General features: G+C 33.4%; 4 protein-coding genes across 5 annotated transcripts; 2 read left to right on the forward strand and 2 right to left on the reverse strand.

The window, feature by feature from the left end:
• The first annotated feature begins 6,091 nt into the window (after positions 1-6,091).
• Positions 6,092-8,850, forward strand: LOC131601393 (rop guanine nucleotide exchange factor 7-like). Of its 2 annotated transcripts, XM_058873196.1 has the most exons (7): positions 6,092-6,403; positions 6,501-6,623; positions 6,727-6,881; positions 7,099-7,173; positions 7,252-7,542; positions 7,639-7,995; positions 8,324-8,849. In XM_058873196.1, the coding sequence occupies exons 1-7, from the start codon at positions 6,202-6,204 to the stop codon at positions 8,681-8,683; spliced, it is 1,563 nt and encodes a 520-aa protein (XP_058729179.1). In that variant the 5' UTR covers positions 6,092-6,201; the 3' UTR covers positions 8,684-8,849. The 2 variants fall into 2 exon arrangements, with proteins under 2 accessions (XP_058729179.1, XP_058729178.1); XM_058873195.1 differs by having other exon boundaries at positions 7,099-7,542; positions 8,324-8,850.
• A 1,089-nt stretch (positions 8,851-9,939) lies between these two features.
• Positions 9,940-11,927, reverse strand: LOC131601394 (probable glutathione S-transferase). The gene is made up of 2 exons (XM_058873198.1): positions 11,470-11,927; positions 9,940-10,748 (listed from the first exon to the last, which is right to left on the reverse strand). The coding sequence occupies exons 1-2, from the start codon at positions 11,791-11,793 to the stop codon at positions 10,410-10,412; spliced, it is 663 nt and encodes a 220-aa protein (XP_058729181.1). The 5' UTR covers positions 11,794-11,927; the 3' UTR covers positions 9,940-10,409.
• Positions 11,928-17,682: 5,755 nt separating this feature from the next.
• On the forward strand, positions 17,683-19,007 carry LOC131606342 (probable glutathione S-transferase). Its single transcript, XM_058878590.1, has 2 exons — positions 17,683-18,073; positions 18,396-19,007. Exons 1-2 carry the CDS (start codon positions 17,765-17,767, stop codon positions 18,750-18,752), a joined length of 666 nt encoding a protein of 221 aa, XP_058734573.1. The 5' UTR covers positions 17,683-17,764; the 3' UTR covers positions 18,753-19,007.
• Positions 19,008-21,656: 2,649 nt separating this feature from the next.
• LOC131601395 (universal stress protein PHOS32-like) lies at positions 21,657-23,732 on the reverse strand. Its single transcript, XM_058873199.1, has 4 exons — positions 23,492-23,732; positions 23,253-23,362; positions 23,039-23,157; positions 21,657-21,917 (listed from the first exon to the last, which is right to left on the reverse strand). The coding sequence occupies exons 1-4, from the start codon at positions 23,664-23,666 to the stop codon at positions 21,824-21,826; spliced, it is 498 nt and encodes a 165-aa protein (XP_058729182.1). The 5' UTR covers positions 23,667-23,732; the 3' UTR covers positions 21,657-21,823.
• Positions 23,733-23,976: the final 244 nt, after the last annotated feature.

Raw genomic sequence — 23,976 nt, forward strand, 5'->3', positions numbered from 1 at the left:
GAACGTCTAGATTAAGCGAATAATCAAATTTCCGGGCGTTACAACTCTCCCCCACTTAGAATATTTTCGTCCTCGAAAATCTACTTGACAACACCATCGTAACCAAATCTCGTATCCAATTCTCAAATATCCAAAACGCGTTTGGTAACACTTCAATCACTACTTCTTCGGCTTAACAATGATTCCACAAGAACACAAACACATTACTATTCTTACCAGATTCACAATAATCCACGACCCAATGCAGCATCCTGGCTCATCGCACTTATTCCAAACAGTCTATCAATCCAAACATCAAGATAAATCCACTTCACAGTCTTCTGACATATCGTCCTTCACTTTTTACAAGTCATATAACAACAGTGCAACGCAATGCTTCCGCTGCACAACTCTGATAATTCTTCTTTAAGTCATTGCCTTGTTAAAACTCCGTCAACTGTATGGTTCACAAATTTTCAATCCAACGCAGACTTTCCTTAATACTCATTTTCACATCGTTGTTTCACTGTTACTTCCCAATCTATCCCTTGCGACACTCGCTTATACAATACTCACTACTTCGAATTGTTCATTTCTTCAAACTCTTACTCAACCACTCCGCTTATCAAGTTACACAAACTGGTGAGCGACTACCTTCGCGACGTAACATCAATACTCTTTCTCTACTATTAAGATAGCAAGACAGATCTATAAAATTCAGTACGATTGTCATTTACCATTAACAATGGATCGAGGGTGTGATCAGTTCCCCAATTTGTCAATTAGTATTCGACAACCATAGTGGAGTATAAACCGTTGTTACTTCGTAATAGCGTCATCTCCGAAATTTCACTCAAATCCATTAACACGTCATAATCCAATGATTCACCTTGGATTTTTACAATACCCACAACTTCCTACTCGTTATATCTTGTCGATGAGACACCAACGTCCAAGCATATTACAAACTCTGCTTCGTAGTCACTTAGCATCACACAATCGTCAAACATCTTTCCATCTCCAAAATTACTTCTATACTCGTACTTCACAATTCATCTCATTATCTTTCCGACGCTTCAAACTGAGCTCAAATCGGATATCCGGAACTCAAGTTATGAAATTTTAAAGTTTCACAATGATTCTGAATTTTTTTGCGACTTGCTTAAGGAGATCTTACTCCAAAACTCACTTTTCTTCGACTCAAACACATCCCAAACAGCCTCTAGCATAACTCCTTATAACTCGAGAGATGCATTCTTTCATCAAAATTCCAGTCTTGATATCACGAAGACTACAATTCTTTTTACAAGCTACGTGCATCCTCGAGTTTCCAACTCGAACTCGCGATTCACAACTCCAAGCATCGACCACGTCCAACAGTTACTTATGCGAGTCCAACATAAAGCCCACTGCAACTTCATTACTCTATCACTTTTCAAACATCGGCATCCCACGCAAAGGTTACTCGTACCGACAACTTCACAGTCCTCAACCGTGCTGAACATCGCAACTCTCTAAATTCTGCTTCCCAAAATCATTCACAACTTCACGTCGCCTTCGAATCCAGATAACATCCAAAACTCTCAACATCGCTTGCACCGTCGCTTGTCGACAGCATACCAAATTATCTCTTACAACAAAAACCTCTTCGAGAAGCAAGGCTTCTCCCCCACTCATCGTCAAACCAATTCCTTAAATCAAAACAAACAAGTACCGACAGTGTTCACACACTCGTCGTGTACCAAGGGATAGACAACAATTAGACAACATTGGCCGGACAGACCAACCAGGCTCTGATACCACTAATGTAACACCCCATTTCTACCCGGCAATTATAATGCGGAAAATATCAGAGTATTTAAAAATTTCTCGACAAACAAATGAGGCGTCACATATTCACTTCAACAATAAATCACTTCATCGCATTTAGCGGATACATAGCACTTTCTTTGATCAATCAAATAAATACTCAGCATATAATACTTTTCAAATCAAAGTGACTTCTTTTATTAGAACATGGGAGAATCATAGTTCTTAATCTTTAAATCAATAACATCATGTTCAACTAAGATGAAACAATAAACAACAACATAAACATTATAAATCGTCCCCCCGAGTGCTACGTATCAGAGCGACAACCAACTCGATTAACGGCAACTAAATCTTCATACTCGAACACCTGCACGTTACCAATATAAAGGCAACGGCGAACAAGAGAAAAGGGTGAGATATCAAATCATATAAGTGAGCGTATGATAAATTGTATATTAGGATCCAGGAATATATAGTTATCACATCGCACGTATTAATATTGCTATACACTTCATGCTTTCACTAATTCACAAATCTCACAACAAGTCACAACACTTCATATTCATATCAATTATATATATACTTCATTTACTTTGCAAGCCAAGTCACAATTCATTATAAGTATAAATCACAATTCTAATCCTAAAACATCACCGCATATAAGTCATACATCTAGTCACAAAAACATCACATTTAAGTCACCCAGACATATTCAGTTAATTGCACTCACAGGTATTGATATCTTCATACTATTCATAAAATCATCAATTCACATTTTCACATACTTCCATCATTTAACAAGTCACCAAATACAATCACAATATATTCACAAAACGTCACAACTATGAATCACATAAGACACATGGGACATGACTCATGTATATGCATGTGGTACCAATCGGAGCTTCAGCCCCCGTCACCAATTGCCCGAATCTGAGGCACAAGGCATAAGCCTTCGTCACTAATTTGCCAATCCAGGCCGTCACAAAGTATGCATATGAAATGTGACTCGACAAACAAGACAACATGGCATACTCATCACAATCACATATCGTCACGAGGCATAAGCCTATATCACAATCAATTACCATTATACAAGGTAATTCACGTCACCATAATATTTCACCTTCACTTAGTCACAAAATTATCGTTACGAATATATATACAAAATCACGTATTACCAATCATCACAAACATCCTCATGTTCTGACACATCACGACAAACATATAATTTCAAACATTAACAAAATCATCATGTTTCAGTATATCACAACAAATCAACACATTGAGTCAATTCACATCAGTCTCATAATTCTCTATAAATTAGTCATTTAATCAACTAACTAACACACTATCAACTAATCAAAATCATCCGCCTAATATTCTCTAACTAATTATATACATCCTACGTCACTACCAGTTATCTAAGTTCCGGTTAAATCCTTAATATTCACGACTTTACGAATTTTCGGGTTACACTTCCAAGTCACCAAAAACACAACTCAACCGGTTAATTCGGATACAATTCTATTCTTTACCGATTATTCAATTCATTCGATTAAACACTCAAGATCGTAATTTACCAATAAACCGAATAGTTAATCAAAGTTCAAGTTTATTCCAATTAAATAGGCTCATTGAAAATTAATTCAACTATTAATTTAATCGACCAATTAATATCACAATTTCGACAAAGGAACGCCGCCACGTTAATGTACTAATTAAACTTAGCTACCACGTAAATTTTCATCAAATTTCGGACAACTAATTATAACACTTAATTCGACTATTTCGATGAAACGGGACTGTTTGGAATACATCGATTCTATAATTCCTATTGTTTCATAAATACTTTATCTACTATTTTCATTATATTCCAACTTCATAACATTCATATTCATTTCCAGTATATACATATGATAATATATTAGAGGTTTGCTATTTTGACACCCAAATCATACACCTTATACATACACCTTCTAAAATACAGCTACAACATGTGATTATTTGTCTTAGAAAAATAAAAAATTATTATTAAATATACTAAAAAGAACAAAATGGTATGAAAGTACGGTGTAAGTTGTCACATGTGGTGTATGAATATCAATTCTCAATATATTATCATGTAACTAACATAGAAAATGAAATAACTTATTAACATAGCAACAGCAACTAGCATAGGGAAAGAAAATGGAACAGTAAGTCATGATCATAACATGACGTCTCAAACATTGCATACACGAAGCCCGTCATGAAATAACATACTAATAGGCGTCCCTCGTGTGGTCTTGCCGCCGTCATGGGCATAGCAGAATGGCAAGGTCTCTTCGTTTTTATTCATTCCCAGAGTATTTTCGACACTAATCCCCAATTTCAAATTCTAAATTCCAGAATCCGACGACAAACTCAAATAACAACAGCAGCAATTAACACAAAGTAATATTTCATAGATTCCTAATTTCCAGCAACAATTTAACACAACAAATGCGATAACATAAATCCCTAATCCCCAACATACAAGGTTTCATAAGCCCCATTATAGGAAGAGAACCTCTCCCTTACCTTATTCAATTTGAAGTCTCCGATTGCACTTCCGATTTGGCACCATGGATGGAAATCTCCAAGCTCATTCCTCTTCTCAAGGCTTGCCTCTTTCTCTTCAAACCTTGTTTTCTCCCAAATGACAACACTACTCTTTCTCATCTCTAAAACCCTAATATAAAACCAATTGGGCTTAGTGTTTAAGTCTCCTCTTTATTATTCTCCACAACTAATTAGGCCCAATAAGTTATATAACTCAAATTAAATCAAAATATCACTTTTATTAATATTCCAACAATATAATAAATTCCAACTTCTAAATAATATTATTCTTAATATTATTATTCGACCGTCCGACTAAAATCTAACTTTTAACTTAATAAATTCAAATATGCTTCTTAAAATAACACCGACAATCCAAATTCGACCAATATATCATATTTCCGGTCTAATCTTAATTACTCAGAAAATTCTCAAAACTTCAAATATTATTCCAATAATATTTCTAATATTGAAAATATTGAAACTCTTGATTAAATATCAATCCTCTATCCTGAACTAATACCGGCTAAATCGTCTCAAAATACGAAAACTTCACTAAACACTCTGAACGTCTAGATTAAGCGAATAATCAAATTTCCGGGCGTTACACGACCGACCGTTGGTTATTTTGTGCAATCAATTGTGTTAGAGTGGGTGTCGGGTTAATTCAGTTGTTTAATTTGGATATTATATTGTTGTTTCGCTCGGTCTCGGATAATTATTTTAGATCCGTCAAAATCTGAATCTAACCGAACTCATCGTCAATTACCCGTGTTTAACAATATGTAATTTTAATTTTATGTAATGTGATGTTTGTAATCTTCATGCTTTAAATAAATCGAATCGTTGTTGTTTGTTATTTTTTTTCTGTATCAGACATTATTTCGGAAGTACATTTCCGAATTCTTCTAAGGGGGGTGAATTCGGAAATGCACTTCTGAATTCACCTATTTTCTGAAAAATCACTTTATTTCGGAAGTGCATTTCCGAAACCATATTTTTTCTCATAAAAAGGTGACTTCGAAAATATATTTTCGAAGTTTAGGGGCATTTTGGGATTTTCGCCGCGGGTGACAAAAAGAAGGGAGTCAAAAAAGAAATTCTCTTTTTAAAATTCTAGTTATATTACAAATTCAAACTTGGATAAGATATATAAAATAGATTTTAATTCATCTAAGGAAGAGTATAAAGTTTTATTTTTTTATCAATTATAATTGTGTTTTTTATTAAACATATTTCACTCTTAACCTACCTATAAAATTATGTCTATTTTTATCGAAAAATTAATTATTTTTGCATCCATAATTATCTGTAAAATTATTTAAAATATTTGACTTTTATATATTATTTATAAATTTATGTTTATTTATAATTGTAATGTAGAAAAAATGTAAAAAATATATATATTATTGATCATGCATGATACTTAAACATTATGAAACATTATGAGATTCTGAATCAATGTTGAAGAATTAAGAATTTTTAAATATCATTGTTGATAATTATAATAATAAGGATAAAGAGAGCGTTCTCCAAAATTTGAAGTATGAGTTATCTATATTTTTCACAAGTCTCTCTCAACTTCACGTGTTTTGAACATTTTTGAGTAATGATGATTGTCTTCATCCTTCACATACAAGTAAGCAATCAAAGGTAGCTCACAAAACATTCCAACAATTTATCTATCCATCTATCTACCTTTCATTATCATAACATTGTTAACAACTAATAGAAAGTGACTACACCAAACAAAGAGAAAAAGCATAACCTCAACAATAACTAACACTACTAAATATCATTGTTTTCTTGAAGAAGAGGAGAATTTCAATGGAGAGTGTGAATGTGATTGAGGAGAATGAAGTTAATAATACTAATGATGTGAGCTTGGACTTATCTTCTCCGCTTTCAATGGATTCGCCCGTTCGAGAAGTTTCTGCGTCTGAAAGTACTAGTTCACACGGAAGTGAAGTTGAAGAGAAAAAGGATTTTGGTTGTGAGGATTTCGAGAAACAAGTTTTGGTATTACCAGGTATTTTATATTCAACGAGTATTTTATTTACACGCTGGTTTTAAATTTATTTACTGACATAAGTATTTATGAGACCGTTTTTGAATTCGATTATTAGGACTAGAGGTTGAGATGATGAAGGAAAGGTTTGCGAAATTGTTGCTCGGAGAAGATATGTCGGGTTGTGGAAATGGAGTTCCTACAGCATTGGCTATATCAAATGCCATAACTAATTTATGTGGTATGTGTTCATAAAACAGTTTCTATGTGCTTTTTTTTCTGTTGAATTTAATGATGTTTGAATTCTAAAGTTTGAACTTTTTATACATTTTCTGAATCTGTAGCCACTATTTTCGGCCAACTTTGGAGATTGGAACCATTGTCACCAGAGAAGAAAGCAATGTGGCAAAGAGAGATGGAATGGCTTCTTTGTGTTAGTGATCATATTGTTGAATTTAAGCCTAGTTGGCAAACATTTCCAGATGGAAGCAAGTTTGAGGTACAATTACATCTTCAAAAAGAGTTTTTGTGTGCACTTGTTTGAAATCGCTTATACAAGAGAGAGTCGTGTCTGGTATCCGTGTCAGTGTCTGTATTAGTATCCGTGTCTGGTATCCGTGTCAGTTGTATTAGAATCAGTTTGGTGTATGCGTCTGTGTCAAGGCTTTTACAAATTGTTTGATGCTTAACCGTATTTATTCTTAAATGCGAATCAGGTCATGACTTGTAGACCACGCTCAGATCTTTACATCAATCTCCCAGCTTTGCGAAAACTCGACAACATGCTTCTCGTAAGATTCTTCTACATTTTCTGCACATTAATTCAGTTTTCAGAAGCAAAACTTTCTAAGCACTTTCTCATTATGCAGGAAATACTAGACAGTTTTGTTGATACCGAGTTCAGGTATATCGATCAAGGTGTTATGGCCTCAGACGAAGACGGTTTATCGTCTTTTCACCGGTCGGTTCAGAGACAAGAAGAGAAATGGTGGCTTCCTGTACCTCAAATCCCTCCTTGTGGCCTCCAAGAAAATTCGAGAAAGCAGTTGCAGAATAAGCGCGATTGCGCAAACCAAATATCGAAAGCTGCAATGGCTATTAACAACAGCACTTTGGATGAAATGCAGGTTCCTCATACCTATTTAGATGCTCTTCCAAAGGTACTAATGTTCTCTACTCTTTCATAAGCGCTTATAGCGCTTATCACAATGCATTATACATGATGGAAAAATTGTTGATCCAACTTTTTTTTACAGACTGCGAGAACCGGTTTGGGAGATGTTATTTATCGATATATTACGTCGGATAATTTTTCGCCTGAAAGTTTGTTAGCTTCTCTTGAAATATCTTCGGAGTATGAAGCCATTAAGATTGCAAATCGGGTAGAAGCTTCGATCCATATTTGGCGTAAAAAGAACAACTTAAAGCCCGTGAATCGCGCTACGAGATCAAGTTCAAGATCATCCTGGGAAATGTTCAAGGATTTGATTGTTGAAGGAGACAAAAGTGAAATGCTTATAGAGAGAGGAGAAAGCCTTCTACTATCCTTGAAACAACATTTTCCTTTTCTCCCTCAAACATCCTTAGATGTCAGCAAAATCCAATGCAACAAGGTTTGTTACTTTGTTTTTGTTTCCATCATGTTCTATAATAAAGGCCTGTTTGCTGTCATTTTTTAGGGTGTGCAAGGCGGACTACTGCAAAGGATCTGAAATTTACTGCGGATAAACCGTGGTTAAATAGAGTCTCCTAAAATATTTGTCACAGTCAAATCGTGGTTAAATAGAATCTATATTTATTTTGTCATGATTGAATTACAGTTAACCTATACGGATCTCAAAAAACTTGAGACGAGCCGAGGATGCTACATGTCCTAAATTTTGTTTAGATATTGAGTGTTGATAAAGATTAATCTTAGTTTTACAATTTTGTGTTATGTAGGATGTCGGAAAATCCATTCTAGAGAGTTATTCGCGAGTACTAGAGAGTCTGGCGTCCAATATTGTTGCGCGAATTGATGATGTTCTCTACGTAGACGACTTAACGAAACATTCTGATGAATTCTCGTCTCTATCAAAAGTCGGTGTAATTCCTCGTAAGAGTATTTCGGTTCCATATAAGGTTGTGACAAATTTGCTTAGCATTGGGAGAAAAGAGGACTATGGTTGTCCAATTGATACAAAGTTGGTTCCAAAACTAAATACATTTGATGAAGTGGCAGCCTCTGAGACAGATAAAGCATCAAGTGATTGCATAGAAGATTTTAAGCTTGATGTAATGGATCAGGCATGGATTGAGTGAGAGGTTTTTGATCTCATAGATGAGATAACATTTTTCTGATTTTGTAATTTCTATTTTGGGGTGTTTGTATATTATGTGAAAGTGAAGAGTTTCAAGAAACTATGTGAAATTTCAAAGAGAAGAAATTGAGGAATAGAAAATAAAGTGTTGTTTTGTAGTTTTGATTGCAATTTCTCAAGAAGATTCTTTGCCCTCACCAATAGATGTGTTCTGCAAGGATAGAACTTTGATTTTGTTTCAATCAGAGGCTGATTACTAACTAGCAATCGATAGTTTTTCTTCTCTAATGGGAATAAAGTTAACAAAATTGCTTTTAGATAGCTTTCATTTGACAACTAACAATCCTTCCAATAGATGGTTTTTGACTATCTCTAATAATCCATGAATGTTATTAGAAATAAGCCAAACTTTAGAAATCATGTGCTTATAGGGCCATAATCATACTTTGCATGCATAATTTGAATCCAAATTTTGTCTTTATTAGCCAGTCATTACCTAATTAATGAGTATTGAAATTCTTTTCGAGATAAACAACAAAATATCACTCACAATGTTGAGACAATATTTAATATAATATGATTTAAAAGAACAGAATAACAATTCAACAATTTAAATACCAAAGATAATTGTTAATCTAATTCGATACAACATCGCATATGTTTGGACAGTATTAATCCAACGAAAGAAAATTTATTAAATCAATAATCAATAGTACACAGACGGTCTCATATGAATTCTCTCAATTCAATGTCATTTTTTTAATATCATCCGTAAAATTCGACTTAGGCTTCCACTGAATATAACCCTTTACTTTCATTCAAACACTCTCTCAAATATTTGCAAAAGGAAAATTATGTGACGTGATTAAAATCATAATTACAGACCAAATATTATATCCTTCTAAAATATTTTAAAAAATCCTTAAAAAAATAGGGTATTACAAAGAAAATGCAAAAACTCAATAAAACAAAATACGAAACACTTAAAAACTGAAAAAGTTTTTTTTTAGTAAAAGAAAGTCATCTCTTCAAATAAAGAGAATCATCTAGATGGCAAAGCATACAATAGATAATAAAAAATAAAAAAAAAACAAAAACATAATATAACAAAGCATTTATGAGAACAAAACCGAAAAGACCATAATGTGTTTTATCTCCCTATATTTGCCTCAAAAGAGACAAAGACTAGAGACATGGTCGTTTCAAATTTTTAGAAACCTTGTGTAGAGCACATAAACTCAAATCCGCTTATAAAAGAAGAGCACATAAATTCAAATCCGACAAAATTACAAACCAAGTGATATCTATTTTAAATAAACCAAAAAATTTCTACTAAAATCATTGAAGTTACATTTGGTGAACGCAATTTTGCCGATGAACGACCATTTCCAAGCTGTCATCTTAATATTCCAAATGAAATCATCGACGATACATTCCCCCGTTGATCATATCAAAATATATGACTAAAAGAATCTTGATCGCGTGAAGACAATGATCAAAGCATATTCAAATTTAAAAATTAAAAAAATAAATAAAATAAAAAAAACAGATATATCACTAATGATATATCCAATATGAAACATATCCAATATGAAACACATTTTGTTAAGTTCATCAATCAAACACAGAAAAAGTTTTTGGCTTACAACTCAAATCAGTAACTTCATTTCTTTGAAGGAAAATTAAATCATGACAACAAAATATGAACCCAACCTCAAAGATTGTCTCTATTTTGGAGCTGAGGCTTTAAAAAAAGCAAATAGTTTATCTCTTGGAGGCAACCCTTCTTTGATAACAGGGTGATTGATAAATTCTTGACTCCATTTAAACACCTTTGGAAATTTCTCAATAGTAAGTAACTTTAATCCAGCAATTTCTTGTAATATATCAACCCAATAACCTATGAAACTTGCAGCAATATCAACAAGTCCTATGGTTTCTCCACCAAAGAATTTCTTGTCTTTGATTTCATCTTCTAGTAGCTTTAGAGCTTCAAAGGCTTCTTCCACAGATTTTTCACTTCCCTTTTCAGCACCCCGGCATGCATTCCATATCGCAGGCAAGATCTAAATCCAAAAATTAAATTGAAAAAAAATGAATAAATTAAACATAAGTGTGTTTATGTCGTATCAAATATCAGATACGTCCATGATCCATGGTTTTAAAATGCAGACCACGGTTGTAATTGCAGCCGCAACATTATTGATGCGGTAACCTTCGGAATTACATTAGACTACAATAGCGATGTAAATTAAAATCATGCCTTCAACCGACATTACAAATCACATCAGAGAATTGTGTCTATGTTTCTTAAGTATTTTTATTAAATATTCAAAATTTCATAACTCAAAATTCAATTTATTTCCTATCTAATAAATTTTTTAACATAAAATATTTTTTAACCATTTATTTCAAACACCTCTCAATTAAAATTTATGTCACAATGCACATCACAGCAATCGCAATCACAATTTAAAATAATAGACACGCCTTTGTTTTAAGGAAAAAAACTTTTTGATTGCATGTAAGACGGTCTACGGTGCAAACCCAAATTTTATCACAATTAAATCACTTGTAAATATGACCTGTCATCCTTAAAGTCTAGTTAAATAAAATTTATATTTATTTTGTCAGGATTAAATTGTGACTAACCTACCGATGACCTAAAAAACTTAAAACAGTCTAGTTGAAAGGGATTATAGATATCTTATCAATGTTATGGATATTGCATATATGAATTTAAAACATTAATCATAAGAGTGTAACAATAAAGAACATGATACTAACCTTGTCATCTAGAGTCTTAGCCCAAAACCGAGCCAAACCTCTCTCATAAGGATCTTGAGACAAAAGAGAATTATTTGTCCATGTCTCATCAATATACTCAAGAATGACAAGTGACTCAGCAATTGGATTTCCATTGTGAACAAGAACAGGTACCTTCTTGTAAACAGGATTGTACTTGAGAAGATCTTCACTTTTAATAGGTAGATTTTCCTCAGAGTATTCGTATGGAACACCTTTGAGTTTCAAAGCAAGATCTATTCGGTTGCTAAATGGACTTGCCCATTTTCCTAATAGCCTCACTTCTTCTTGATTTGTAGAACCCATTTTTATGTGAATTGTGATTTTTAGGAGATGATTAAGAGTTTTTGATCTTTATAGAAAAATGATTAGTGTTTCGTTTGTGATAGTTTTTGGTCAACTTTGATGGATGGGAATCTTTGGGTTGGTGGGTAGGTAGGTTATTGAATCTCATGTCATGTTATATATAATATTATTATTATTATACGTGGGGACTTGTATGTATCTTATGGTCACCTTCATCGAAATTAAAAATGATTAATTTGTTAGGAAATTTTTTATTCAGATTGATGCTTATGCTTCAACTAGTGGCAGAGCACTTGGTCATATTTTGTTTAATTAAATCTTTCTAGCTTTTGTATATTCCAAAAATGATCCAAAAAAAATAAAAAGAAAGTCATCATTCTAAGAGGAACTCTTTTCATTTGAATGATGGAGGAAGGATAGATTTGATAATTTTGAAATCATTTTCTTCCTCCATGTTTTAGGCTAATATGAGCAAGAGAAGTTCTCAGAACTTGACCCTCCCCACTCCCCCCTAAAACGAGGACGAGTACACATGTTAGCGAGTAGTTTTTGGAGACTATCTTGATCTTCTTGACTAACTAATATTTTGAGAACCTCTTTGAGAGAGGAGTTTTAAGATGAGGGGTCGTTATAATGGAAAATAGGGATACTGTTAGAAAAAAAAACAAAGAAAGCATAGAAAAATAGGGACACAATCAGAAAAGAAGGACATAATGTAGAACCTTTAAAGAAGAGAAAAAAAATCATGAACGTTGTCAAATGACAATTAAAGAATAATACTAATAAAAAATTGTTACAACACATAATATATTGATAGAGTAAGAATTACGATTAATTAGAAGTGGAATTTATATTAATATTAGTTAATGCTTTCTAGAATGTTCTTAGGATCTTTAAATGTGTTGAATTGGGCTTTAATTAGTATGGGCCTTTAGAGTATTATCCATTAGTATTATTATATATATGTATTGTCTTTGACACTTGAAAATCAATCAAAGAAATCAAAGTTATCTTTATTTTAGTTTCCTTTACTTTTAATGTTCTTCCCCTTTTAGTTAGAAAACCCTAATTTTATAGTCTTGATAGGAATCTTCCTATCAATTGGTGCTTTCATCATGTACTCAAATTCTCCTATGGATTATTCTTCTCATACATCTTCATATTATCCATGTAGCATTCCTCCTACCTATCCCTCACCCACACCACCACCTTCATTTCCATCATTCCCATGGGAACTCTTCACACCTTACTACACTCATGGATCTTCATCACCAAAATTTTATCTAAATCATGGATACTCACCTCATACATTCTAGTTAATGCTTTCTAGAATGTTCTTAGGATCTTTAAATGTGTTGAATTGGGCTTTAATTAGTATGGGCCTTTAGAGTATTATCCATTAGTATTATTATATATATGTATTGTCTTTGACACTTGAAAATCAATCAAAGAAATCAAAGTTATCTTTATTTTAGTTTCCTTTACTTTTAATGTTCTTCCCCTTTTAGTTAGAAAACCCTAATTTTATAGTCTTGATAGGAATCTTCCTATCAATTGGTGCTTTCATCATGTACTCAAATTCTCCTATGGATTATTCTTCTCATACATCTTCATATTATCCATGTAGCATTCCTCCTACCTATCCCTCACCCACACCACCACCTTCATTTCCATCATTCCCATGGGAACTCTTCACACCTTACTACACTCATGGATCTTCATCACCAAAATTTTATCTAAATCATGGATACTCACCTCATACACCTACCTCATATCCACCACCACATAACTCATATTCATCATCTCATTATCCATTCTACTACAATAATCATCATCAACCACTGCAACCAACAAAAACCTATCACACATTTAAAAAAGATTTTGAGAAACGTTTACAAGTATCTCATCCCTCTTTTAAGAAAACCTCAAAAAAAAATCCCAAAAACCTTCAGATTCACCCTTCTCTCTCAGCACCAAACCCACACCCTATCCTTTCCCAAGCCAAGAGATTTGGAAAAGGAACAACTAGGTCTCTGCCATAGTTACAGAAGAGCTTGTGAGATTGTTACTAAACAATCAACAGGGATAGAAGAAGGATTATGTGATTTCAACACACATTATTCTTCACCTGTTATTGGAGATCGAGATTTTGCAGTACCGGATGATGATGACGAGGAGTCATCGTTCCAATCTTCTTCGACGGATCCGGATGACATCAACATTCCCACGAAGCAGTTACAGGCGTCTTCCTTGGTTTTCAATGGTAAACACCTTGTCGAGGAAAATGATGAAGCTGAGTTGAGTAGTCCTATTGCAACTCAAACCCTCATTCCCATCTTAACCCCATCCAACAAGGGTTCGGAGCTTTTAGTCGATAACGTGGATAAGGTGAAATCTGAGTTCAACGATAACCTTATTTACAATTTATCCTCTCATCTTAAAGAGCAATTGCAGGACATTGTTTCAAAGGTTTTCATGAATCTCGACCCTACGAAGTGGCTAGCAATTGGTTCCAACATTGGATATTTTCACGACAACGTCGATTACGAAATTCCTCCAAAACCTCTTGATGTTATCTCAAAGATAGAAAGAGTATGCAGATTTACTATTTATCCACAACCACTGAAACTTTCATTCTCATCCACGACCATGATTCAGACAAGGTATTCTTTTCATAACTTATTGACAAATCTCCTTTTCACTGTGTTCGTTTCTGCACATCTCATGTGGTTTGATATCAAAAAGCTTACTCTAAAATTTGCAAATCTTTCGCTAACCACCACTCTGGTTTTCGACCCTGGGCCACACCATTTGACATTCAACAACTTTATTATTACATTTGTGGGAATTTCTGTTTGTATTGCTGCTATGGTCACAATTTTGGGTGTCATTGAGAAGAATAATATTCGAAATAATGCATTATTAGTTGGCTCATGTTTAAGGGATTGCATTAAGTCACTACAGGAAAAACATGAGATAACTGAAGGCTTTTATTTAGGATTGATTCTCACTACTGGTTATGAGTGTAACAGTGTTATTGGAAGCAAATTATGTGTTCTTGCAGCAACACATGGAAGTGTTATCAAGACAAATGCTACATTGTTTGTGTCTCTTCCTTCTGTTAATTCAATTTGGATTACTCAATTAGAAGAGCGTAATGATTGTGGTTCATTGAAGGTTTGCATATATTATAGTGATAGAAGAACTCAAGATGCCGATGAAATGCGAACATATGATATTGTGTTGGCTACTTATGCTACTTTAGGAGTTGAATTGCGATGGCTGGATAGCGTAGTTGATATTCTTATTCATAATGAGTCTTTTAATTGTAGCCGACATCATAATAAGGTGCAGTCTTCGGCTCTGCCGTCATCGTCGTTGGTGTCTTCGTTGTTTGTTGCAGGTCTTGTTTTTGATGTTTTGAGTGGGAAGTTCACGTGGAAAGTTCACAATTTTAGTTTGCTTAAGGATATGATTAAGACTCAGAAGACAATGAGTCTGGTTTTTCCTGCTGGGACAGTGACCAAGAGTTGCCGGATTTTAAGTCCAGGTCTTGGTTATGTTTGTGTAAGGAATCGAATCGGCGATGAGTCTTATGAAGAGGCCAGAGATGAAGAGCAGAAGCTGTTTAAGTCTCATTTACTTCTGTCCAAAATAGACAAGTCTATTGTTGGAATTCCTGTATGGGCTCAGAAGCTTGTTCCGGTTCAAGGTGAATTTGAAGAATATCCTAATGAGAACCGAATGCATTGCACTGATCGGTTAGTCGATATGCTGAAATCATTTGCAAATGAGCATCAAAACTGTGATGACAGTAATGCTTCCAGAGATTTTCTTATGGCGGAGATTAAAGCTACTGAGAAGCTTTTTGGAAAGCAATGTAAGTTATTGAAAAAAAGGGAAAAGAAACAAAGTGACTTGAATGATGCAGATCCTAGTGAGCAATTGAAGATGTGCACTGAAGTTTGGCTCTCCAAATTCAAGCAGTGGGATCCAGACGATTTACTCAAGCATCCAACTTTTATGACTGAACCTTGAGGACAAGGTTCAATGTGAACCGGGCGGCAATGATAGAGTAAGAATTACGATTAATTAGAAGTGGAATTTATATTAATATTAGTTAATGCTTTCTAGAATGTTCTTAGGATCTTTAAATGTGTTGAGTTGGGCTTTAATTAGTATGGGCCTTTAGAGTATTATCCATTAGTATTATTATATATATGTATTGTCTTTGACACTTGAAAATCAATCAAAGAAATCAAAGTTATCTTTATTTTAGTTTCCTTTACTTTTAATGTTCTTCCCCTTTTAGTTAGAAAACCCTAATTTTATAGTCTTGATAGGAATCTTCCTATCATATATCCTCAACTACCTCAAACTTCAGTACACTCACATCCTCTAAAATAAATATTTAACTGCATCTCACAACACTCTAATACAAGAGTATAAAAGAACAAAGAAAGTCAAATGCAAACTTAAAGTGTTTTTGACTGGTGCATGTTGTAACGAAGAACTTGAATCTTTTATATAGTTTTGGACTTCTTCTTCCTTTACAAAGACAAGTGGTTTGTATTTGAAACTCACAAATCTAGTCTTTCCCACTTCTTGTTATCCATGTTGAAAATGTTTCCTTTCAACGCCTTTTGTGATTCTTATTGTATCAAAACATTTTTGACTTGAATTTTCTACAAAGAAAAATTGATTCTTCCATCAATTTCTCTAAGTCAATTCTCATTGCACTTGAAAACTTTGACATTGCAGGCAAAATCTTTCCTGCAGCAAAACAAAGTATAAAATTCCTTTTCTGATATGGAAGATCAGACAAAACTCCAACCACAGAGTATACTAAAATTTATACCCTACCAAATCAGGCTCTGATACTAATTGTTAGAAGAAAAAAAGATGCAATGTCAGCAGACCCTCCGTGTCTCGCCCCCATATTTTTGTGGGACATGTTAAAGTTTTAGATCCGCATTTTCAATTATGTACCATCCCCTTTTCTTAGCGAATTTTTACAAAACAGATCTAAATGAGACAGAAAGTCTAACACCATCAAGACTTCCAGTGAAGAACAATGTGTTATGGATGACTCACCATATATATACTCAATATCAAGTTGTTCAGTGAAGATCATAAAATTATAATAGATCAATTTATTTATTTATTTGGATAATTTTCTATAACTTCCTATGGATCGGATATCTAATAAAGAGATGACTCATCCTTTGTAAAGGTCATCTACAAAATTATATCTAGTTTTGTTCTTATAGCCACCTCTATCTATTAGTGAGTCTAGGAAAAAAACTATCCACTCTTGGTGGCTACTTAAATGTATTTGAATGGTTGCAGAGGTTTTGTTGTACCTACCAATCCTCGGCATAAAATTTCAAATAGCTACACTTAAGGCATTTTAAGAAATAAATGACCAAATAAGTCCTAAAAAAATGAGAAACTAAATGCTAAAAATTGTGATATTTTGGTGATTGAAAACAAACTTAATTAATTTATTCTAAAATTATTTTAATAATTATATAAGAATTAAATATATTTGTGGTCCTCCTGAATAACGTTTCTAAAAAAACCAAATCAAATTAAACAATTTAATTATTTTAACTTTAGTTCATTCGACAGTTCAGCTTAATTCTTAAAAAAAAATTAAAATGCTAACTTTAATCAATTTTATCCCTTATGTTTTCCGCTCTATAATTTTATATAATTTTATAATTTGTTTATAACCTTTCTATATGTGACCAGTAACTGTTTTGATACATTTTTCAAAAACATTAATTCATAGTTTGGTAGTTACAACCTAATATTCATGAAAACGTGGTAAGTTCTCCTTCACAAACTTTACCAAACTCATCTATTACAATATAAAGAATCCCAACCCAAAGAGTAACAACAAAATCAGTTCAAACCAAAATTCTCATCCACATTTTCTTAAGATCTTAGGAAATTTGTTCACTTTGCAATGGCTGAAGTTCAATTGTTGGGTGTAAGAGGAAGCCCATTTGTTCAAAGAGTGCAATATGCTCTAAAACTAAAGGGCATTGAGTACACTTTCATTGAAGAAAATCTAAGAAACAAAAGTGACCTTCTTCTTAAGTACAACCCTATTCATAAGAAAGTGCCTGTATTTGTCCACAATGGAAAACCATTATCTGAGTCACTTGTGATCATTGAATACATTGATGAAACTTGGGAGAATTATCACATTTTTCCGCAACAAGCTCATGAGAAAGCCTTAGCTAGGTTTTGGTCTAAGTTCATTGATGACAAGGTAAGTTAGATTTATTTGCTTCTTTTATTTTGTATTCTTCTTACATATAATAATATTTTATCGATAATTTATGTGTTGGATCAGTTCATGCAGAACAATTGTTATAATTATTCCGACTTTAATTGTACTTCATTTAAAGACAGTGAGATTGTTTTTTTGGATTAGTCGGTCCTTAGACTATATACGGGTTTAAAAAGAAATTATTTTTTAATGCGTGAATAATCAATAAATTCAGACTATATATATATATAGATCAGATACATTAATCGAGACAGATGCGGAGTAGGATGTAATTTCATGAATTTCTTTTTTATGAATGTAGATCTTGCCGGCGATATCGAAGGCAGCATGGACAGTGAACAAAGAGGAAAGAGAGAAAGGCACTGAAGAAGCATTGCAGGGTCTACAATTTCTTGAGAATGAACTCAAGAGCAAATTCTTTGGTGGAGAAAATATTAATATTGTGGACATTGCTGCTTCCTATTTATCTTTTTGGCTTCCTACCCTTGAAGAAGCTGTTGGATTGAAGTTGCTTGGTGCTGACAAGTTTCCTAAGCTCCATAAATGGAGTCAAGAGTTCATCAATCAACCTATTGTGAAAGAGATTCTTCCTGCTAGAGAGGGACTATTAGGGTTTTTCAAATCTCGATATGCCGCGATTAGTGCTGCTGCGAATTAGATCGATTTTAGGAGCGATTGCGACGTGTAATGAATAAAAATAGATGCAGTGGCATGATGAGGTTTTAGACTAATCTTAGGAATTAGAAATGTTGAAGCTAAATCATTTTAGTTTAGATGTTATCATGTGAGCAGTGTTTTGAGATTATTATGATTTATGAGGACAAATTTGATTTTATAATTAGTTTAAGTATCCTATTTTCTATGGTTGATAGCTTAGTTATGAGTGAATCAAATATAAAATCTTTGTGTGCAATCACTCTGTCATTCTTATTACTTTGATTGAATGTTTAAAATCTGCATCTTTGAACATGTTTGAATGATTGGTTATATAGTCGAAACCATTTTTGAAATAGTCTAAGTCAATTAAAAGTGAAATATTTTTGTTGTATTAACTTGCCTTAAAACTTTCAACATTCTAAGGCATCAAAAGGTTTCTTCATCATCCTCTTAATCCAATGTTTCTTAATCATGATGATGGTCAAGATATAGGAAGAGGTTGTTTAGGCCATCCCTGTCAATTTCCAATAAAATATACACTCATTCTTGTAGGATAGATCATACCTTTGAAATATGCTTCCTCAAGCATGGTTACCTTTCTAATTTTACATGCAATAATTGTTGTCTATGTCGCGTCGTCTCACATCCGAGGGAATGCAACATATTGAGTATGTTTTTACACCTCGAAACAAATAATTTGTTGGTCGAGATTGAGCGATTGACTAACAAATGATTAACTGTCAATCAATGTTTCCTTAGTCAATCGAAATAGTGCAAATACACCAGAATGCTAGATAGATTTTTCTCAAGTCCGTTGAAGTTTACAAAGATTGTGGGCATGCTAGAATCAGTCAAAACTCAATAGGACTTGACAACTAAAAATTTACTAGTGTTTCGTGTTTAGAGTCACTAATCCAAAAATGTTAAGAATAATGAATCATGTTCGGAAGGAGTGCAAATGTGCAAACACGGATAAGAAATTTGAATTCAAATCTGGATCACTATATTTTCTCCTCCTGGGAGAGAGTATCTATTTAAGTTTGTGTTGGTCATTGGACCAGTAAAATAAAAAAACTATTAATTAAAACACCAAATTGTGCGATAATACATTAATTTGTAGATCACCTATGTTAGAACAATAGCTTGTTCATGAAGAAAGAGGAAAATATGCACTTCGCCATTGTAATCAAGCTTTGATTGTTTTGTTAATTGATTAATTCCATAGCATTACAAGAGTTAGTTTATATAACCTCTAATGCTTGGAGTGGGTACCTTATTGTATCATATCCTCACATCAACTTACATGTTGAACATGAAGATGATTTGAACCTTATGATGCTAGGGGGCCTTCTGACGATGTGTCAACACCTTCACTGCCTCCACCTAGTGTGGTTGACCAGCAGCATCTATGGATAATCTCATGAGTTTGGTAAGTCTAAATGGTGAGGTTTATACTTTGGCATCGCGGGCAACACACATAGCTCGTGGGACACCTATGTAGACATTATTACTATTTTTAATTATTTATATATTATGTGTATTATTACTCAAACATTTGCACCATACAGTTTATTAGATAATTTTGTGTTGTTTTCATTATTGCAACATAAACATAACTTAACACATTACAATTAACATAACTTAACAATAATAAATAACATAACCTATACACTACTAGATGATTCTGGACATTTCAACAACTTAATTATGTCGTCGACAGATCTAAAAATTGTCGTATCAAACTTCATTGGTCCCTTTGTTAGCCTAAAGTGATATATTCTCCATATAACATTCAAATCTTCATCCGTCTTCAACTCAATAGAGTTGTATTTCACCATTCCATCAGTACCAATCCATGGTGCACGAAACTCGATTTTACTCACCTTTCTATTCTTGATGACGAGCAATATGTTATCCAATTTGGATCTCAGAAGAACGAATCAAGTGGTGTCCTCCGGGAGCCCAAAATCAACAGGAGATTTCACCCCATTGAAATACACAATTGTCTTAAACGAATAATCAAACATTCTACGATGTTTTTTTAACAATACGTGGTCCCTATTTATACAAATTTGGATACATTATAGACCACACTCAACTGCGGATGCAATCACAACCGTACAAACTGTCGACAAAATTTCAACCGTTGAAAATTACACTACCAAATTTTTTAAAGTCTTCTAAAAAATCTGATAAATCATTTTTTCACTTACTCTACCGAATTTTTAGATTGATACCTGAGTTTTTTGTGTCTTCTTTATGATGATAAAAATTTGACAAGAATATTTTAGGTATTATGAAAAATTGTGAAGTGTGGGGTGCCAGGTAAAACTCTCTCCACGAGAGAGGATCTATTTGAGTTTTCTTGGTCACCAGCCCAGTGATATAAAAAAAAATATTAATTGAAACACCATATTGTACAGCTACACATTGATTTGTAGATCATCTATTAAAGTACTTGTTGTCATTTTAGAGGGAATCAAATTATTATTGTTTTTGGGGACAGGGCACTCTTAATAGTTATGTTTCTAGTGAGCTCCTATGTAAACATGTTATGATTTTTCAAACTTTTCTGTACCCTACCTAATATCTTAGCCAACATGTGCTCTCATGATAGTGACTCCACCATGTGCATAAATCTGGCAACTTAGCCAAAAACATATGTGCACTCTCTAAAAGTCATATGATAAAGTAAACATACCATTGTAACAGAAAAGGAAAAGGCACTAGTTCCTTTCAAGTTTCCAATGTCAAAAGAAAAGGCACACCATAACAATTTCACTCAGAATCGATTCTCAGAATCAATTCTCATAATCAATTCTTGACACCGCATAACCAAACACACACTCAATTTGTGCTTCTGTTTGTGAATAAATCTGTAATATAACTTATGGCACAATATGGATGATAAAACTAAAACTACATTATTATTTTTTCGACAAAGTAAACCAGATGGATATAGTCATAATATATAATCTGAAATAAGGAAACAGAAGATGATCGACAAGAGTTCAAGTACAATGCAGGAAACAGAACATTTCATACTTAAATGCCATCGCAAATTGATCGGCTTTACTTGCTGCTGGTGCTGATATTATCCTTGACAATAGTCACAGGGCAAGGAGCATTAGTCATCACAAAGTTGCTTACACTTCCCATTATGATCCTGTTTTGTTTTTTTTGTAAGATCACAAAGAGACACGTTCGTGAGATTCGAGTTTCAATAAAATTAAACAGAAAAATTACATTACAATAAGTATATGATAAATCTATTCATTCAAAGTAATATTTTAAAAACTGAACAAGTCGTCGGTTCAGTAAAGTCTCTAGGCCACAGTTCAATTGTTTTAAACCACTCAAACTATGCAAAACCATGGTAGAACCGTTCAAATTATCGAACAGTAGACAATGCCGGTTCAAGATTTAATCAGTTGGACCATCTGGTATGGTTTGGTTTTTAAAACATTATTCATAAGATCTCTAGGTTACAGATCAATTGCTTTAAGCTACTCAAACTATGCAAAACCGCGGTAGAACCGTTCAAATTATCGAATAGTAGACAAAGCCGGTTCAAGATTTAATCAGCTGGACCGTCTGGTATGGTTTGGTTTTAAAACAGTAATCCGTAAGATTAGTATCCTGTCATGAAAGGTTGAACCCAACACCTCCATCGTTGTATCGAGATATATTTAAAGGATTTACTTCTCCTAATCTATGAAGTAGGAACACCTAGAGTATGCATGTCGTGGTGTCCGACACGGGCCGGTGTCTTTCAAAAAAGTCAAATAAGTGGTCAAAAAGCCAAAAAAAGTGTCTTAAAAGTTAAAACAGATTGGTGTCCAACATCCATATGACACTCTTTGAATTGGTGTCCGGCATCCATATGATATGACACAAGTGTTTGTGTCAGCTGGACACAACTTTGTTCGGAAGTCTCGGTGCTACATATATCAATCGCCCCGTCTCAATTAACAGTCGAGATTGCTTAAAGCTAATTTTATAATTGTGAATTATTATCCGCTTGATCATTGATTAACGATCGATAGACCGTTTACTATATAAAACCGTGTTTAGTTACCATCGCAGGCTATTCAGGTTAAATTCTATAAGCTTAATCTTTAGCATTTTATTTTTAACTCACCAACTTTCATTCCAAAACAAACTCTACATGAACAATTTCATTTTCCATAAACATCACTTCAGAATAATATACATAAGATCAACAAAAAAATATCCAAAAGAAACATGAAAATCAAGATTCAAAAATTAGGGTTTCAAAAAATGAACCTTTGAATTGTGCTGAGTCCCCTGCTACCCATAACAAGAGAATCCAGCTTCAGATCTTCAACAGCATCCAAAAGTTTCTCTCTAGCATCACCCCAATACACTTTTGTAACAATATTCACCTAAAAATAAATCATAATTAAAACAATTAAATCTCCTAAAAAATCAACTATTAAGAAAAGAGACAGAAAAAAAAAACAAAAACAAAAAAAAAAACCTCTTTTTGTCTTGAAAAAGTGTCAAGCAAATCAAGAACCTCAACATCAATTTGAACACCATACTTATTCATGATCTCAGGTTCTCTGAACTCTTTCAAAGGAATCAAAGCTTCACACACACACAAAAATAAACAAATAAATAAATAAAATTAAACTATATAATATCAGATAAGAAAATTACTAAAAACATTAAAAAACTCAAATTATGGATTGATTGAGAAAAATGAACAGTGCTTACGAGAACCGGATTTGGACCAGAGCTGGTTGCGAGACTCATCGAGATTCTCTTGGCTGATGTGGATGACATAAATGTTGTCACCTTTGTCAGCTAAATTTTCAAGAGCCCATTTGAGAGCATTCTTGCTGCTTTTGGAGAAATCCAAAGCTACACCGATGGTTCTATCTTTCGGCATTTTTGTGACTGAGAAAAAGTTGAGTTGAGATAAGAAGAAGAAGAAATGGATTTGACAAGTGTTTGAAAGTTATTGAGAAAGTGTATATATATTGCAAAAAAAAATGCTACATGCTTTCGGCGAGGAAAGAGACAGAGTCACGCTCACGCAATGCAAGAATAAAAATTAAATAAATGGTAGTAGTAATTAATTTTGATTAAAGTTTTATATATAAAAAATAGATGGCATCGTGTAGCATGTGATACAATAAATTTTGCTTTAAAGACAACTAATAATTTTTTGTCTAGTATTAGTAATAATTATAATTTCA

Source organism: Vicia villosa, linkage group LG5 (genome assembly GCF_029867415.1).
Source record: "Vicia villosa cultivar HV-30 ecotype Madison, WI linkage group LG5, Vvil1.0, whole genome shotgun sequence".
Lineage (NCBI taxonomy): Eukaryota > Viridiplantae > Streptophyta > Magnoliopsida > Fabales > Fabaceae > Vicia > Vicia villosa.